General features: G+C 44.9%; 6 protein-coding genes across 6 annotated transcripts; 2 read left to right on the top strand and 4 right to left on the bottom strand.

Moving 5' to 3' along the window:
• Positions 1-2753: 2753 nt before the first annotated feature.
• On the top strand, positions 2754-5230 carry SAMD00019534_076910 (hypothetical protein; the record flags this gene model as incomplete). The annotated part of the gene is made up of 4 exons (XM_012897388.1): positions 2754-4517; positions 4599-4816; positions 4891-5002; positions 5093-5230. The coding sequence occupies 4 exons, from the start codon at positions 2754-2756 to the stop codon at positions 5228-5230; spliced, it is 2232 nt and encodes a 743-aa protein (XP_012752842.1).
• A 345-nt stretch (positions 5231-5575) lies between these two features.
• SAMD00019534_076900 (hypothetical protein) lies at positions 5576-7165 on the bottom strand (the record flags this gene model as incomplete). The annotated part of the gene is made up of 1 exon (XM_012897387.1): positions 5576-7165. The coding sequence occupies one exon, from the start codon at positions 7163-7165 to the stop codon at positions 5576-5578; it is 1590 nt and encodes a 529-aa protein (XP_012752841.1).
• Positions 7166-8983: 1818 nt separating this feature from the next.
• SAMD00019534_076890 (hypothetical protein) lies at positions 8984-10624 on the top strand (the record flags this gene model as incomplete). Its single annotated transcript, XM_012897386.1, has 3 exons — positions 8984-9300; positions 9363-9460; positions 9549-10624. 3 exons carry the CDS (start codon positions 8984-8986, stop codon positions 10622-10624), a joined length of 1491 nt encoding a protein of 496 aa, XP_012752840.1.
• Positions 10625-10974: 350 nt separating this feature from the next.
• Positions 10975-12666, bottom strand: SAMD00019534_076880 (hypothetical protein; the record flags this gene model as incomplete). Its single annotated transcript, XM_012897385.1, has 2 exons — positions 10975-11199; positions 11269-12666. Coding segments are annotated over 2 exons (1623 nt in total), but the record flags the coding sequence as incomplete, so codon positions are not given.
• Positions 12667-14179: 1513 nt separating this feature from the next.
• Positions 14180-17891, bottom strand: SAMD00019534_076870 (hypothetical protein; the record flags this gene model as incomplete). Its single annotated transcript, XM_012897384.1, has 5 exons — positions 14180-14677; positions 14755-15078; positions 15140-15276; positions 15349-17585; positions 17665-17891. 5 exons carry the CDS (start codon positions 17889-17891, stop codon positions 14180-14182), a joined length of 3423 nt encoding a protein of 1140 aa, XP_012752838.1.
• Positions 17892-18570: 679 nt separating this feature from the next.
• Positions 18571-18741, bottom strand: SAMD00019534_076860 (hypothetical protein; the record flags this gene model as incomplete). The annotated part of the gene is made up of 1 exon (XM_012897383.1): positions 18571-18741. The coding sequence occupies one exon, from the start codon at positions 18739-18741 to the stop codon at positions 18571-18573; it is 171 nt and encodes a 56-aa protein (XP_012752837.1).
• Between the last annotated feature and the right edge of the window lie 202 nt (positions 18742-18943).

Raw genomic sequence — 18943 nt, 5'->3', positions numbered from 1 at the left:
GTGTCATTCAATTCAATTCAATTCAATCATACACAATCCACTCGTCTTCTTCTTTGTTACATTACTGAACAATACCTTAAAAAATACATAACAATACAATACAATACAATATATATATATATCATACATCAACAGTAGTATTAGCAACAGCAGCATCAGTAGAATACAGGTTGAAAGAAGGACTCATTAAACGTTCAAAGGTAATACTCAATTTACTCCCCTTCGCCACCTACACTCTCATTCTCCATCACAATCATTCAACATTACTCATTCATTCCACATCATTCATTCACATCACTCCATCATTCATTCAGGAATGATCGTTCAACATCGTATGATGTTCAATGATGGTTCGTGTCCTTATATATCTGTTTATCTGTACACCTGTATATCTGCCAAACCTTTCATTGATTCATTCATTCTTTGCAAAGAGACATTCAGAAGGGTATTTCTGTCGACTGACTTACTGAATGTTTGGCGCGGCAAATTAAAGGGCACCACACTGTCACACCACCCACAACACTCGAGCACTTCACCGACACTTTGACACCACTACCACATCACCGCGAAGTGTGAGCCGTGTATCGAGTTTAATTAATTGGTTTTTTGAATTTGCAATCCACTCTTTTTGGTATATCACACCCCCACAGAAGGCATACGATCACTATTTTGGGACGTCGCGCCTTGTGTGTGCTTGTCCATAAACTTACGCGCCAACATCATTTTGATGACAAGGACCCAGTCTATGTACATGACCATCCTCCCTGCACCTCCCATGCACCCTTTCTTTGTTATAGTCACCCTCTTGTGTTGTGCGTATGTGCGTGTGTCCTCCTCGGTCCAATTAATAATATGATGGCCGGCCGGCCTGATTGGTTAGCCAACCATGGCATTAATGACCACCCTTGATGACAAGTTCTCCAGGTCTGTCAACAACACACACATAAACATCCAGCCCATCACCAACCAAACAGTTGCATATGGCCACCAACAACACGATGCGATGCGAACATGACAATATCACGATCCAGTGCCCAACAACGACTTCAAAGCATATCTACACTTCACATTCCATCTTCGCCATCATCATCAACATCACAATCTTTAAATTCATTTTCCTTCCAGTTATTTATCATAATAATAATAATAATTGGATTTGTATTTAGATTTATTATATATATTCATATTATATTGTAATCAATCAATCAACCAAACAAACAAACAATCATACACTATACACTTAATGTAAATAATATATATGCCCTTTCCATGCCCACTTGGTATGGATGTCGGGTATATCCTCCAACAACTACTCGTGTATACAAGTGTGATGTGATGATCAATCATCAGCTGATAATGATCAATGATCAATGGTCCATCTGGACCAGCTCACTTCACTTGATCAACAACAAATGTTTGTTTGTTTGTTTGTTTGTCAAAGAGTGTGTGTTCATGTTCACAAACAACAACACCACCAATCTACAAAGTTTGCAATTGCGCGCGCCTCCTCATTCATTTAAGCATCACATTTATCACAAACGATGTAAATACCATCAATCACCAAGGCTACTACCTTCTCTCTCCTCTCATACCAATGCATCCATTCATCCATTCATCAGATGTTCAATCAATCAATCAATCAATCAACCATCAACAACAACAACTTGTGTGTATGAAAGTTTAAACTCTCAAGTTTACCTCACCTTTGGACCCATTTTACCTCACCTCACTTACTCATCTCAACAACACCAACACCAACCATCAATCAAACAAACAACAACCAAACAAACATCTGACCTAACCAGGTAGGGGCCTGTTGTCGTTTGCAGCTTGTTGTTGAGTGTGTTTGTGTGTGTGGAAGTGTGGAAGCTATTATTATCTAATGAATGAATGATTGATGTGATGGGCAGTGCCACCTGCCACCCTGCCACCAATCCAAGGTGTCGGGGGTGTAGGTGCTAGACTAGTCTCCTCATCGCTTGGACCACCTACCAAGATATCGCAACAACGAACAAACAAACAAACAAACAAACACCTTTTTTGTTTCCATCATGTGATGTAACTCGCTCAACTTCAAACACACTCACTCGAATTGGACCTCACTTGCCCTCATCTACTACTTATATCCTTTGCAATGGACGACGCGTCCAATCCAACATGTTGATCACATTTCCAATATTTCTCCCATCATTCATTCACTCCATCTCCATCTCCTCTACACTCAACTCAACTCCACGCCCTTGCCACTCCACGCCTCGCCATCACAAATACGACAATGCCACACTCTCTCCAATGACTGATGATGATGTTGATGATAATATATATATACCTGGTGATACTAATACTAATTAACCACTACCTACTACCACTCTCCTTTTCCACACTCTTGGACAACAATCCATCCATCCATATCCAACCATCCAATCAACCAATCAATCAACCAATACCAACAACAACAACTACAGCCGGCTTATACACAACTACTCAAACAAACTCTTTGATCATCATCATCATCATTACAATTAATCATTCTTTGTCAAAGATTCACATGTAATCAATTACATCATTTGTATCATTCCCCATCCGCGCTGAGAGAGTAACATACAATAACCATCAATTCAACAATTACTACAACTACACCATCAATAATTCAATCAATCAATCAAACTACACCAACTCGAGACTCGAGCATATCCTTAATTCATTCATTCATTCAATATCAATCAATCAATCAACCAATCACCTGACACGACATGGTCATAACAAACAACAAAGATACTTTGACTTCAACACCTGTGACTGCCGCCACCTCCACCTCCAACAACACGATGTTGAAACTTTCGCTTGCTGACCTGGGTGACTCCAACAAGGAGAATGACTTTAACCAGAACAACATCATATCACTTTCCTCCACCCATCCACCAATCGGCAAGTTGTCTCCGCCATTGACCACCACAATAATGGCACCAGTCCAGAGGATGTCGCCACGCAATCACCACCAACATCAACACCAACATCACCAACAACAACAACAATATCACGGCTATCCGACTGGCTCTACATTGTTCAATCAACAACATCAACATCATCAACAACAACAACCACAGATAATAATACCATCCAGTACCAATCCATTCAGCAACTCGATAACCTACACCGCCAAGCCAACCGATTCGTCTTCAACTTCCACATCCACACATCTAAAGCCACTCAAACCTAACAGTATCTTGAGCCAGTCAATGCCATCGTTGACCTTTGCCTTCCAACAACATCAACATCAACAACAACAACACTCGACACCCAACACAACACCCCGCATGTTTGGAATGATCACCGAGGAGTGTGGCGCAGAGTCGGCGTCGCAACCAACACCCATCAAGAGTCCAGGCGCAGATGCTGCAGCTGGCGGAGTCGAAGCCGAGTGCGACATTGATGGCAAGCCATTGAAGAAGCATCGCAACTCACAGAACATCTACCTGTCGCAGTTCACCAATCTCTCGATCAATCAGGGTACCAACTCGCCACTGTCACGATCGGTGTCCGACTTGCCCAAGATGGATCTGAGCGACTCGGACCTGCTGCCACGCTCCGTCTCCTGTCATGGCGGCGAGATGTTTAGACGCGACAGCAAGCAGCTCAACTTTGATCGTCGCTCATATAGCGGAGCCAAGCACTCACCTGCCAGTGGCGTCATGTTCCAGAACTCTATCTCGTCACCGCCCTCGCCGCACATGGGTGCCAACAGGCTGTCGCCCACGCCGGGAGTTGAGCCGTTCTCATTGAGTGCGCCCAACTCCTTCCTCTTGACCTCGTATCCACGCAGCCCGGAGCCCTCTCCAGCCACCGTTCTGTTCAATACGAGCGAGGACCAAGGTACACCGGTCAAGTTTGTGCAGGCGCCCAACTTCCTCCATCTTGAGTCGGACCAGGCATCGCCACCAGCCTCCTCTCCTCCACCATCAACGCCCAACATCCACATTGTTGAGGCCAACAATAACGTGGAGGCTTCACCCTACAAGACACCATCCAAGGTGAACATGTTGTCCAAGTCCACTGGCAGCTCGTCAAAATCGTTCTCTGGCTATGTGCCGCGACCCGATGCAGAGGCCTCGCAGAACCAGCAGAACATCTTGCACTCATTGAAGAGCTACAACAGCTCAGGCATCAACAAGATGAAGAAGAGGACGAGATATGACCAACGATCATTGGCAGGCGACACTCTCGAGGGTGGCAGCAACAGTGGCGGTTACTTTGATGGTAGCTGCAACAACAATGAGGACAATGTCAACAAGACTACATCGACCACTTCGACGACCAGCACCACGACCACAAGTCAGTGGATCAAGGCGTCGCCAAAGTCAAAGCCACTACCATTTGACAACAACAGCACCAACAACTTGAGCGACGACTGTCTCAATGGTGCAGACACTGGCTGCCTTCTCGACCAAGATGACTACAAGTTGAAGTTGCCAATTTGCAATGGAAAGCCAGGTTATAACAATATTTTACCAGAGACTGTAAGTACTAGATCTCGTGGACATGGACATGGTCAAAGGGGACATGGACTAACACTCATCCCACCCTCTCACAACCATTAGTTATCAGAGTTGATGGACGATGTAAATAAACACATAACTGTGATCGACTGCCGATATGCCTACGAATACAATGGTGGACATATTAACAACGCCATTAATATTCCACCCAGCGCTTCCGAGTCGGCCCTCAGGAAGTACTTCTTCCCGCCAAAGGAGCATCAGAAGAAGATGATCATCATCTTCCACTGTGAATTCTCCTCAAAGAGAGCACCCGATTGGTAAGTTTGTTAGTCAGTCCACAGGCAGTATCACCACTTTATACTTACTTACCAACAATCACATTCCACCACAGCTACACCAAGTTCAGAGACTTGGACAGGACCTTTAATGAATATCCCAATGTTCACTATCCAGAGACCTACCTGCTTTCTGGAGGCTACAAACGATTCTTTGAATGCTTCCCAGTATGTAACAATCAAGCAAACAAACAATCATCCAGACACTGATTGACTGACTCTTGCTCCTCTCACATCCAACCAACCAACCAATTATAGCAAAAATGTTTCTTGGAGGCATATATTAAGATGGATGATCCCAAGTTTGCTGCAGAGAAGAAGAAGGAAGAGGAGAAAAAGAAGAAGGAGGAGGAGATCAAGAAGAGATTGGGCCGATCCAAGTCTGTCTTGTTTTGATGCGTGCGTTCATTCGTTCACTCTATCTAACGAGTGTCTCATCATACCTTTATCTTGGCAATTGAAACACAAGATTGGACCTTGTTGTTGATTGTCATGACCAATAAATAATAATATTATTTGATAAATAATCCACCTCCGTTCATTCATTCAATCATTCATTCATCCAATAATTGCCAGGCTTCACACTGTGTACACAATACCCAACATCAAGTTGGCAAGCAAGGCAGCCCAATCAAAGAAAGAGAGAGAAAGAGACAGACAATCATAATGAAGTTTGGGGGGTGACAATGATGATTAGACATATTGTATTGAGAGGTTGGACAGAACGAGTACAATGTGGTATTAACGCCAAACACCAACATAGTCTGTCGAGAAGGTGATGATCTGTCCAGCAGTTGGGCCTGGATGATTGTTCTCGGGGTATCCATCGTCGAGGGAAAGGTTCAAGTTGATGTAGGATTGGAATCCATTTCCAACACCAGTGTTGTCAGACCAAACATTGACACCATTGACGTACCATTTGACCGAGTTGGCGCCGAGCAAAGCACCAATGGTAATCCATTTGTTGGGGGCGATAGTACTGGCGTTGGTGTAGTACTCACTAGCCTTGTTGACGTGGTTGGAGAGCTCCAAGAGGTTGGGGTTGTCAGGGTGGTACTCAAAGACGTCGATCTCACCATTGCCATCCTTCCAGGTCCAAAGGGCTGGCCATGCGCCAATGTTGGGTGGCAAGTAGAACTTGCCCTCCAAGTAGTCGTTGGTCTTTACCTGGAATCCGTTTGGACTAAACTCGGTAGTGATGAACGCAGTGTACCATGCACCCAAGCTGCCACCCTGAGGGAAACCAGAGATCTTGAAGCCAGCATCCTGGGCGGTGAACACAACGTTGCTGTCCTTGAAGGAGATGCAGTTGGGGTTCAAGTAGTCCAACTTGTGGTCTTTGGCGTTGGTGGGTCCGTTGTTGGTATAGGACGATGTTTTGTTGAGGGTCCAGTTGGTAGTGTTCAAGGAGCCAGAGTTGAAGTCATCCCAGAAGACGTTGTTCTTTCCAAGACGAGTGCCAGGACCAGCGTTCACACCAGTTGTGGTAGCAATGACAGATGGGGTGGCAGTCGAAGCGGTACCGGAAGAGTTAACACCAACCACTGCATAGGTGTAGGAAGTGCCCGGGGTGAGACCAGTATCAGTGTAGGTCAAACCACTAACACTTGCAATGTTGGAGCCATCGCGGACTACATTGTAGGTGGTGGTACCATTGCCAGCACTCCAGGACAGAGTGACCGAGGAGTCGGTGGTTCCAGTGACTGCAAGGTTGGATGGGGGAGATGGTGTGATGGAGCCCGACACGACAAAGGTCTGCGAGGGGAGGCTCACCCATACATTGTTGAGCTCAAATGCTCCAAAGGCAGTGTAGGTGCCTGGGTTGAAGCTTTGAGTCTCATTGAATGAGTACGTTGATGTACCAACGTTGACGCTGAAGAGGTTGGGGAAGTCAAGGTTGTTGTTGTTGTCATCGCGCACGGCAACAGTGAGAGATTGCAAGGTTGTTGGGGTTGGCTTGCTGTTGATCTTGAGCACGGCAGTGACATTGGGACCGTTCTCAGTCAACTCCAGGGACTCCTGTACAATGGTGTTGGACACACTGACCTTTTGGCTAACAAAACTGGACCATGCACCATTGCTGGTCTGGTAAGCACCAAACATGGTGTAGGTTCCTGGCTGGAGGACCTTGGTGCTGGTGAAAGTGTAGAGCGAGGTGGACACAGTGACGTTGTTGGCGTTGGGGTAGTCCAAGTTGGTTCCGTTCGAATCACGGACGGCCACAGTCAGGGCCTTGATGGCAACATTGCCAGAGGAGGAGTGCAACTTTAGAGTTACAGTCGTGCCATTGGTGCCAGTTGAGACTACCAAGCTGTTCTGGACAAGTGACATGGTGAGTGGGAGTGGTGATAGCTCTGGAGCTTCAAGTATTTCTACTACATTAAGGTTGACTATGTTAGATTCCAGCTCCATTTTAATTCAAGTGGAAGTATGTTCATATTACTTACCAAAACCTATTTTGGATTGATTTTACAACTTTGTGAATATATATATATTAAGGTATATATATGTATCACAGAGATAGAAGATGATTGATTATATTATAATAAATTACTATATATATTACATTTGGAATGATAATGTCTTGTCTATTTATACTTATACAATCTAGTCGAAAGAGGGAGAGAGACCAACAGAGATAATAATAATAATAATTGGTTCACCAATCCAACCGACACACGAGTGATTGGTTGTGGGGGAAGATATTTGTTTTTAATTTGATCTTGGAGAAACGATAACAAATCAAACATTGAAAATCTATTAATGGAATCTTTCAGAAGATGCTTCCTCCTAATCTAACCTTTACCCAACTTATCATCACAAGACTTTAAGATCAACCATCTTCAAAGTATCCATCATTCACCAGTCGCCCACTATCAATGGGGCAGAGGTCCCTGAGGGATGCGCTGTTCAGTCAAACCCGTGACCAAGTGGGAAATCCACCATTAATGTGGCCCACCAAATCAGGAAAATTGATTGGTTATCTGGTGCCTATGGGTCGACAGGGTTATAAAATGACGTTTTGTAGGGGGACTTATTGACCAAAGTTAACCTGGGCAATTAATCATGTTTGTTCTGGATAAGAACTTAAAATAATACTTATTAATCCTTTATTAAATCAATATATTTTTATATGAACAACGAATCCAAAAATAAGAATTTCCTTTATCTGGTAGATTGGTTCCACCAATAATCTATCTTATTAAAACAAAAAGTAGGGAAGACAATTAAACATTTGTCGTTCGGTTGTCTTCCCTACTTTGTTAAGGATTGTCTTTACGTGGTATGAGTATTGGTTTGGAATTCCAAACTCGGAGTCCATCAAGATTGATACTCCTTCTTTTGGTCAGAAAACCCACCGAAATTCCGCTCTAAAAGAGTTGAATCTAGTGTTTAGGATCCATCAGCTCGATTAGCTCAGTCGGTAGAGCACGGTGCTAATAACGCCGCGGTCGCAGGTTCGATCCCTGCATCGAGCAAACCCTATTTTTATTTTTTTTTACTAGAGTGTGTAACATGATGCTTGACCTTCTTGCGGACGGTGGAGACTTTCTTGCCGTCGACTAACGTGTCGAGGGGCGGTGACACAGGCAGACCCACAATTGGGAGGGGTCGGCGTTGATTGCTGCTGCCAGTGCCTCGATGACCAGAACAAAGAGCGTCGGGGAGGGAGGGTCACCTTGCTTGGTGCCTCTGTCCAGGGGCAGGGCATCATGATGCAGTTGACGCTGACTCTGGCCACGGAGCCGCGCAGCAGGGCTATGACGAGCCCGACGATCAATGGGGGATTCCGACTCCAAAGAATGAATAAACATTAAAAAGAGTGCGCATGCCGAGAATCGAACTCGGATCGCTTCCGTGGCAGGGAAACATTCTACCATTGGACCACATGCGCATATGATGAGTGAAGTCGGTTAATTTATTTGTATTTTAGCTGGAAAATTTTACCATCATCAATATTAATTATTTGACATTGGTATTCTATTGCATGACAATTTAATATTATCAATGGAGGTAGATGCAGTTACAATCTTCCTGAAACCAGTGAAGATGTAATTGAAATTGAGAAATTTCAATCTCAACCATCACCAAGAAGTTCAGCAAAGATATATTAATGTTCATTCAATACTTACTTTGACAACAATAACAATGAATGCAACTTTGGCAGAGGCAGCCGCGATTTCAGCAGCAGCAGCAGAAGTAGCTGGTGGTAATGGCTACTGGTCAATAGTATCATCGTCAAGGATTGTCAGCACTATATCAAGCTATACTTATAATACGTCAGTGTTCTCACTGTCGTTCATTGGCTTCTTTGTATTTGGTTGGATATACTTCCTAAAGATACTGTTTCGCGACTATGAAGTCAAGCGAGTCACCGTACAACTATCATTCTCAATGATGTTCGCTCTCTCCTGCACCATGTTTGAGCTGATCATCTTTGAGATCATGGATATCATGGATAGAGAGTAAGTATGTTGTTGATGTTGGCCTCCTCGTTCAGCCACTAACCTACATGTACATTGTCAAGTTGGCGATACATGTGTTGGAAGTTTGATCTCTTCATGATGCTGGTAGACCTTGTCATTGTCCTGCCGTACTATCAGTTCTATCTCTTCTTCTCCACAAGTATGTGATCGTGATCAATCAATCAAACACCTTGGAATGATTCCCAACCACTCACTCACCATCACTCACTCAATCAATCTATGTCAAGCTGGTAGACAGTTAAGAACACATATATTAAGCTCATTATGCCTTGGTCTATACTTGATGTTGTTCTGGTGGATTGGTAATCCATTCCCAATATTGAAGGAGGATAATGGAACGGTATCATTTGAGATGGGCATTGGTAGGATTGGTATCATTGGTGTGACAGTGATGGCATTGCTCTCGGGTTATGGTGCCGTCATGTCACCTTACCTCTACATTACATACTTCCTGCGGCCCGTCAAAGACAGCACAATCACACAGATCGAACGACAACTCCAGCACTCACTCGACAAGCTGTTCAGCAAGAAGCGAAGGATACTGCTGGCGAGAAAGGAGATGCTCAAGCGCAATTCAATGTCGGCCAGCTCTGGCCAGCCACGCGCCGCCACACTCTTGTCATGGTTCACATCGATCGTCCATCGAACGTCACAGCCCACGGACGACATCAAGCAGCTCGAATCAGAGACCAAGATACTGGAGGACTTGAACCGCGATCTGTTCTCCCAGCTGCACGAGCTCAAGCTGGAGAAGGAGCGCATCGTCTTCTCGACGACAAGACTGGGACGATTTTACAACTGGCTGGGCTACTTCTTCTCTGGCTACTGCGTGTACAAGGTTATAATGAGCGTGCTCAACATTGTGTATGATCGTCGTGGCGGCATGGATCCGGTTAGTCGCACATTTGATATCATGCTGCGATACCTGCACATTGAGGTGGACGTGCAGTTCTGGTCGCAACCCATCTCATTCTTGATGATTGGACTGATGACGGCCAGCTCTGTGCGTGGCTTCCTCAATCAGCTGATGAAGATATTCCATGAGTATAGTAGCAGCATTACATCGAACAACATTGTACTGGTACTGGCACAGATCATGGGCATGTACTTCATCTCGTCAGTGCTACTAATGCGAACCAGTCTCCATGAAGACTACCGAGTGATAATCACACAGATTCTTGGTGACATTGAGTTCAACTTCTATCATCGGTGGTTCGACTTCCTCTTCCTGGCCAGTTCATTCCTTACAGTTCCAGCCATCATCTATATGAACAAGTCTATTCAACATCTCTCCGAAGAGTAGTTGTTACCTTATTATATAAATCATGAATGTACAGGGACATTCATAGTCCATTCAAACGATCAATGTTGTTATGATGGTTGATGATTGATGATGATTGATTGATGGTCACCATCCTTTCTGGAACTTTATTCATTGTTATTTGGTTATTGTCTATGTATTGTTATTGGATAGATAGATAAGTTGGTATTATTGATTGATTGATTGATTGATTGGTTGTTGGATTGATATTAGTGGAGTTGCAGAATGTATAAGTATCGATATGTGTAATAAATATTAATGGAAGTGTATATATATATATATAATGGTCGGATTGGATGTTGGACACTGGTCAGCAGCAGACCCCCTATTTAAAGGGTCTGGTTGAGGTAGGGCAGACAACTGGACTCTCTCAACTCGTCCAAGGTGGGCGATCCATTCCACTTGTAGTACTGGATCTTGTTCTTGCCTGGACTAACAGTCTTGGTAATTAAATTAATACTGTCCAAGATGAGTGCCATGTCGTACAGTCTTCGGGACTTGGCCGTTGTCAAATGAGTATGATATATCTCCTTGGCATTCTTGCAAGAGACAGTATCCTATGTATGAGTGAGTAGGTATTAGGGTCAGTGACTGTGGAGCAAAGGCTGCCAGTTAATCAAACATACATTGAGGAAGAATAACTTGATGAACTGCTTGTATATCAGACTTAGCTTGGTGTTTTGTTTGAGCTTGGCATCGTTCATGGGGGATGGACAGGCGCCAGAGCCTTCGGTGTTGCATGACTGTCCAGAGAGCTTGCGCTCATAGTTGGCCTTGCACTTGTCACAGACAAACTCGAGTTCGCCAGTGAGGTAGTTGTGGGTCGAGTGGAAGATGGCCTCGATAGATGGACGAATGTTGTTCATGCCCAGCCAGTGATAGGAGTTGTGGCCACGCTTCTCGATGATGCCAATACACTTCATCACATGGAGTATCGAGTACATCCTGGTCAAGTCGACGCTGTGCTTCAGTGCAAAGGCATCAATGAACACTTGTCGCTTGCCACCGTCTCTCACCATGGCCGTGTGCTCCTTGATGAACAGGTCACAGATATCTATTAGCTTCTTTGGCTTGGATGGGCTGAGTGGGGCTTCGGGGATTGGCGAGGGCACCTCTGACTTAGGTGAGGCGCAGAGTTGTTCATGTGCCATACGTTGTTGTTCTACAAACGATGGCGATATGGTATACGGTTGTTGTTGTTGTTGTTGGTCGGGTATCTTTGGCGAGGCGGCACCACTTCTGCTGTTGGCGGGCGTGGAGGAGGTGGAGGATGAGTCTTCGGAGGGTGATAATGGTACATCGGGGAGTAGTTGGTTGTCGGAGGAGCCGTCACTGGTGCAATGGTTGACCAGCTTGAGCGTGTTGTTTAGATCATATACCGAGAGAGTATCATGTGATTGCGAGGAGAACGTCTCGATGGGGCTAATGGGATAAAGTGTCGGGACGATGTCAGATGATGACAACATATATGGTTGTTGTTGGTTCCAAGGCAGGAAGCTGAACTGTTGCTGTTGTTGTTGCTTCTGCTGCTGTACATGTTGTTGTTGGAGTGGTTGTTGTTGTAGGAGTATTTGTTGATGAAGTTGGTATGAGCCTTGGATGGGCGTGGTTTGGACACTGCTGCTGCAGCCACTGTCATGGTTCATGAGGGACGAAGTCGATAAGTCCAACTCATAGGAGTAGAATGAGTCCTGGGATGTCCTGTCCAGCATCTGGTCATCACAGCAGTCGTACAGTGAGGTGGTGGAGGTGGCCGACGATGGACAGGACATGGACATGGACATGGCCATGGTGGTGGCCGAGTAGAATGCGTCGGAGGCTTCCTTATAGCAGTCCTCTTTGTAGGTAGAGCTGGTAGTATATAGTAGGCAATCGTCCAGACTGCTACAGCTGTTGCTGCCAGTTGGTGTCAGTTGGTTCTGTTGCTGTAGTTGATTAAAGTCTGGCGATGTTGGCAACTGGTGGTAGGCCTGAGTTGAGTAGCTCGACAGGAAGTTATCAAACATTATATTATTGTTATCCATCTTTTTATTTATTTGGTATTGATTGATTGGATATGGATATATGGAAGTATGGATATGTACAAAGATGTATGAATGAATGTATGTTACAGAGGGTGAGGTGGAGTGATTGATGGTTGGACAAAGTATGTATTTGTTTGATTTATGTATATATCTATGTACAGATAGTAAGTGAGCAGGTGATAGAGTTAAGATTGTCTCTGTCTGTCTGTGTTTGGTATGTCCAAGTGATTGAGTGAGTCCTTGGAGGCACTATGATCATCACCAACTGTGGAAATAAGGTGTGTGTGTGTGGGCAATCAATCAATGTAATGTAAGTGTGATAAGTGTGATAAGTGTGTGTGTGTATGAATGATGGTGATGGTGATGGAGATGGTTGGATGGTGTGTGTATGTTGAAGGGTCTTCCAAAGGGCCAACTTATAACACACAAAGTTAATGTGCTTATACACATACTACAACATTAATTACCACGATGCATTCTCCCCGCATAACATTAGATGTCGGCGCATTATGTGTCTATTAATGTACACCTTGTTGATTGGAGCTCACTTCAGCTCTTGCCTCTTGCACACTGAAATTTAATGGAGAGTGCATCTGACTGCTCCGGTTCATTCATTCATTCATTCTCTCTATGAATGAATGATGTTGATGATGTTATTGGTAAGTAGGTTGGTAGTGTGTATGATTGATTGATTGATTGTCAGAGTGCCTATTTACTAATAACACACTAACACACACATCAAGTGTGGGCTTGCAAGTCAACCACACTGATTACCCCTTCGGGTAATGGGCCATCGCCCTGTTTCATAAGCCCCGCATCTTTCATCACCATGTCATCTGATAGGTTATCACACACACCCACAAGTGATGAAGGATGATTGTACAATGAGGCTTGGGATCACCCTCTCCAACTCACTCAATCACTCAGTCTGCATCACTAACTCCAACTCGCAATCTTGGTTGATGATGTTATTGAGGGCACTCCCAACTACCAATCACTGACACCACAATAACACACACATAAGGGCCTTCCACAACAACACCAAATACCATCATCCAAGGTGATCCATCATCTTTGGAAATCGTCGATGAAGATGTTCTTCTTTGGAGAAAGATATCTCTCTCTCTATCAAACCGCTTGCCTTAAAGTCCAACGGGTCAAGGGCACTCATCGTAAAAAGCTGCAGCCTACAGACATACACAAGGTCATACTTACAATCAATCTATGGTCATGTGACCATGTCAAGTGTTGATCTGTACTTGTTCGTTCAATGAAAGACAGACACTCTGTGTCTGAGTCTTCGATTGATTGATTGGTCGGCACATTAATACTTAAGTATTTGATCTGTCTGGCTGTCGGTCCGCAACCAAGACCTGTACATCATCACGTGACCAGATCACATTAACGATGATTGATGGTCATGGATCCTTCTAATCATTCTTCCATCCATTGACTGACTGATTGGTAGATTGATCGAGTTTGTGATGATCACAAACAAAATGAATGGATGCCTTTACTTTCCAATGTTTGTTAGTTGCTGTTGTATCTTCTTGCTCATCTGCTCCATCAGTGAGTATGAAGATGACTTTGATGCATTGTTGTTTGATCCTGTTGATCCACTTCCAGACGGTGCAGCAGTGGCATTGGTACCAGTGGCATTTGCTCTGCCAAGTGATGGTGATGTAGTTGATGATGACATTGGTGATGGTTTCATCATTCCACTACCAGCACCACTGTTTACTGCACGCCTCATCTCTGGAGTGGCTGGTGGTGTCTGGTTCGGTATTGATTCAATGGAGAATAGTTGGAACTTGGCATTACAGCGTGCCAGTGGCATGGTACTTGGTTGTTCATTCGTCGCTGACTTGGGCCTCGATTGCTGTTGATCCTGTTTGATGATCGACCTGTGCGACTTGGTAAAGTATCCAAACATGGTTGATGTCTTGGAGTATGTTGATTCGACGAATCTGTTGATGAAGTCCTTGTAAAGTATCATGTCCACAGTGTCAATCTAAGGGAAGGATGGGCGTCAGTCGGCTGGTCAGTCATCAGGTCATCCTTCCACGCGCATCCATCCACAACACATACCTTCTCCTCAATCAATGATAGTATATCTTGGAATGTTCTATTCGATGCTGATGGTGTAGTCGTGTCTGTGCTGGACGACGATGATGATGATACAATGCTGCGATCATAGAGGGCCTTGGCCTTGTTGAACACAGGGTCTTTGATAGGCTGTGCCTTCTTGTTGCCATAGAGTATACATCCAAGATACTTAAAGTCGACGTATAGCTGTAGATAGCCCTCCTTGCAAATGGGTGTGAAGCTACTTGTAGTCTTCAATGCCAAGTATGACTGTACCACTTTGTACACCTTGTTCGTGAGTGTCAATGCGATATATTGTTGAATGTTCTATTTGATAGAGTTGGCGTGAGTATGTGGACAGTGCCTCAATGCAATTGACCAAACATACCTTGTCCAGAGTATTGATGCTTATCTTGTTGTTCTCCAGTGATATGTCGAATAGGAGTGATAGGATGTATGCTGATGGTTGGTATGGTGTCAACACCTGGGCGTCTGGTTGTTGTTCAACTCCTGGAATCGTGTGTCCTGTTTGAATTGGGATAAGGTGTCAGTCAAGTCATGTCCTTTCCATTCCAAGTCCAAGTCAAGTACACTTACTCTCCCATGATCTGGTTAATTGTTGGGCATGCTCCCATACCATGGTATCAGAGTTCATTCGTTGCTTGAGTGATTGACAATGTAGTGTGGTGATGTACTCGACCCAAGCAATGAATCCAATGTAGTGTACCTCTTTCAGCTCATCAACCAGTTGCAATATGAGAGTCTCGTGACCACTATTGTTGGTGCTGTTGTTGTTGTTGCTGTTGCTGCTGTGACTGTTGTGTCTGTTTGATGTTGGCGATGTGGCTCCAGTGGACTCTGATGCACTTGCTACAAAGTAGAGTTGGGGTTGTTGTTGAATATGTCGATAGAGTAGCTTGGATGTCTTTGCTATGAACAGGATGTCCTGGATGTTGGACGACGCCGACGATGACGATGATGCCTTGGAACTGCTCACACCACCACTGCTGCCAATGCCAGAGCCAACCAGACTGTTGATGGCACTGGTGGCCAATGCGGCGACAGTGCTTTGATTGTTGGTACAGAACTGACGAATAGAGTTGTGGAATGATTTGCGCATGAACTGTCGCAGTTCATTCTCTTTGAGCTCGTACTTCTCAACGATTGACTGCTCCTGTGATTGTTGTTGCCTCTTGCTGAGCAATCGACTGCTTGCAACTCGAGACTGAGTCGGTGATATGAGATTGCCTGCCTCCTTCGCGGCGGCGGCGGCGGTACCAGAGGAAGCGGGGAACAGGTCGAGGAAGTCGCTGATGCATCCAGAGTACATCTGGCCCACTTGTTGCAAGAATAGGTCCATCTGGGGTGTGATTCCATTGGTCTTGTTCTTGATGGACTGAGTGGCGTCGTCGTGGTAGGCCCACAGATAGTCGCTGTAGTCCTTGTCCTCAGCTTTGGTCTGCTGCAGCTTGCTCTGCAGCAGGCTTGTCAGATTGATCGATGAGAATGCTGTCTCTATGATCTGCTCAGACTTGAGCAAGAGTATCTCCTCAAACACATCGATGATGCACGGTGTGTCCACCCCAACAACTCTTTTGATTACATTGTTCCATGTGGCTGTTGATGTAGCTGTTGTGGATGTGTCGCCAAACTTGTCCACGACACTTCTGAATGTTGCCAGCTCCTCAAACACCTCTGCTCGCAGACGTGACAGCTCCTTGGCATTGGTCACTGGCGCAAACAACTCGTTTGATCTTGCTCGGATCGTCTGAACAACTTGATCGAGCCACTCCAACGTGAGCTTATGTATCGCTTGCTCGCTCACATGGAGGTGAAGGGCTGATGATTGCTTTGCTTTGCCACTCGAGTGTGTCGTTTGAGTGGATGATCGCTTGTCCACACGTGCTGTCTCATTGTTCTCCCGCTCCCATCTGTTCCTGTCGCCCTTGCCCTTGTCCACCTGATCCAAGTAGTCGATTGCGTTGTGCATGTACGGACAACTCCATGTGAATGTGGTCTCAAGCATGGACGATGTGAAAGTGAGCACGGGCAGATGTGCAAGGTTGTCCACCTCGGTTGACGAGTCGGAATCGTCCTGCTGCTGTCCATCACTTGATGATGTAGGATAGAACATCAAGAGAACAAAGAGTAGTGTCGTCTTGATTGAGTCGACCATGCGCTGGACTGTTATGCGGACTGGCTGTTTCTGCGACGTGCCATGCTGGATAATGCCACCCAACAACGATGAGCGTAGCTTGAGGAACTCTTGCATCACGTTGTCCAGAGTCATGTTGTCAAAGAGTACGAGTGTGGACAGACAGCCAATGTACTGCTCGATCGACAGGTTGGCCTTCTTCATGTAGTCCTTGGCCGACAGTGTTGTCTTTGCGGGGAATTGCTGAATGGTCAGCCACTGCGTCTCGACCAGGGGCATGGTGATGATCAGTCGCTTGATTGTCTGTGGTTGGCTGTCGGCGGTCATCAGCATGTACAGATGTCTCGCCTTGAGGAACTGGACCACCGCTTCATAGAACTCATTGTGATCGATTGCTCTCCATATACGCTCTGTGATCTCAATCAAGAACTTGGCGTGTCTAGATATCGCTATAATACTATCCTCATCTGCTGATGTACTATCTGTGTCTGTGTCTGTGTCTGTGTTGCCTGTGTTGTTGTTGGTGATGTTTGAATGAAGACTGCTGTGCTTCAGACGTCTCTCACTGAATGATTTGAGACTTGATTGCATGTTGCCAATCTTCTCAGTGATGGTCATGCATGACTTCTTCATCTTGACAATCGAGTCTGATCCCTCAACTAAGTCTCTATACTTGTTACTGTATGTGTGCGCGCGAGGCATGGTAAGTCATATGATTGAATGAATGAAGATGGCCCTTATTGAGTTGACAAACATACCCAATCAATCTTCTAAGCTGTCTCTTCTTATCCTCTATCTCGTATCTGGTCGATGATTCTATGTTCTTCATCTCCTCTGGAGAGTTGCGTTCAAACATGTGGATGACCTCTTGATCGTACTGTTTGATCATTGATTGAGGTATCAATGTGGTCAAGTTGCCATTGCTAACACTCAATGGTAGTTGTACTGAGTTGCCACTATTGCTCATCTTTTGTGAAGAGGTCATACTTGAACTTGTTGCTGCTCCACCAACTGATGATGTCGTCGTTGTTGAACTATTATTGTTATTACTATATAATGATGCAATGTCATTTGTACTTCTTGATGATTGCATCGTCCTCATAGATGGAGGTGATGGTGATGATTGTCCAGACATGTTACTAACTCTTCACCGATCATCTCATGCCATGACAACAATGAACTTTGAATGAATGAATGATTGAATGCATGCAAGTTCAACTTTGCAACCCCACCTTTGTTGCCACGAGGGCACACACAAGATTGATTGACTTTGATTGATTGATTGATCCTGATGGGATTATGATGGTTTGGGAAGTAATCAAGTTGATTGTCATTTATTGCGGGCGGGTATGACTACTGTTGGATTGACCAATCGGCCAATACCTTGTTACCAGAGGTGTTACGTCCGGACTTGGTTTAGATATATATTAAATAATGGGACCATGATTCCATGTTCGCTCTCGTGAGGTAATGAAAGAATGGGATGTGGAGAGATGAATATGTCGGTTGGCGTGTCGTGTCGTGTCGTGTGATCAAGTCGTAATCGTGTGTATAAATATATATCATATCAGTTGGTTGAGGTCATTGGACATTGAAGATTGGAGGGAAGAGGGAGGAGTGGATGAGGTTAATATACTTAAGATCATAACCATAGATAGAATTAACTAACTGATTATGTTGGGGACCCAAAGGTTGACACCGTTCAATGCTGCCTTCTCAATACGCTTGGCGGTGGAAGTCGCCGTCAGATCAGGGTCAAGCTCCTTCTCCAGCAGTATGTGGTGCATCCAAAGGTCATAGTTGAATTGATAGTATTCCAGTGCAGTGCTGTACATCTTCCGGACCGTTCGTTTGAGTTTCTCATCTTCCTTCTGTCGTCGTGAGCATGCTTGTATTGCCCTGTATTGATGAGTAGGATAGAGGGAGGGTGCGTGAATTGAATGGTTACAACGTGAGCAGGGCAGATGGAAGATGTGAGAGTGGATGGTTGGATGAGTCATACAGTTTCCAAATTGACAAGGGAACATCCCTGGCGGG

This window comes from Acytostelium subglobosum (assembly GCF_000787575.1).
Source record: "Acytostelium subglobosum LB1 DNA, scaffold: scaffold15, whole genome shotgun sequence".
NCBI classification, from domain to species: domain Eukaryota; phylum Evosea; class Eumycetozoa; order Acytosteliales; family Acytosteliaceae; genus Acytostelium; species Acytostelium subglobosum.
This window is presented reverse-complemented; position numbering and strand designations above follow the sequence as displayed.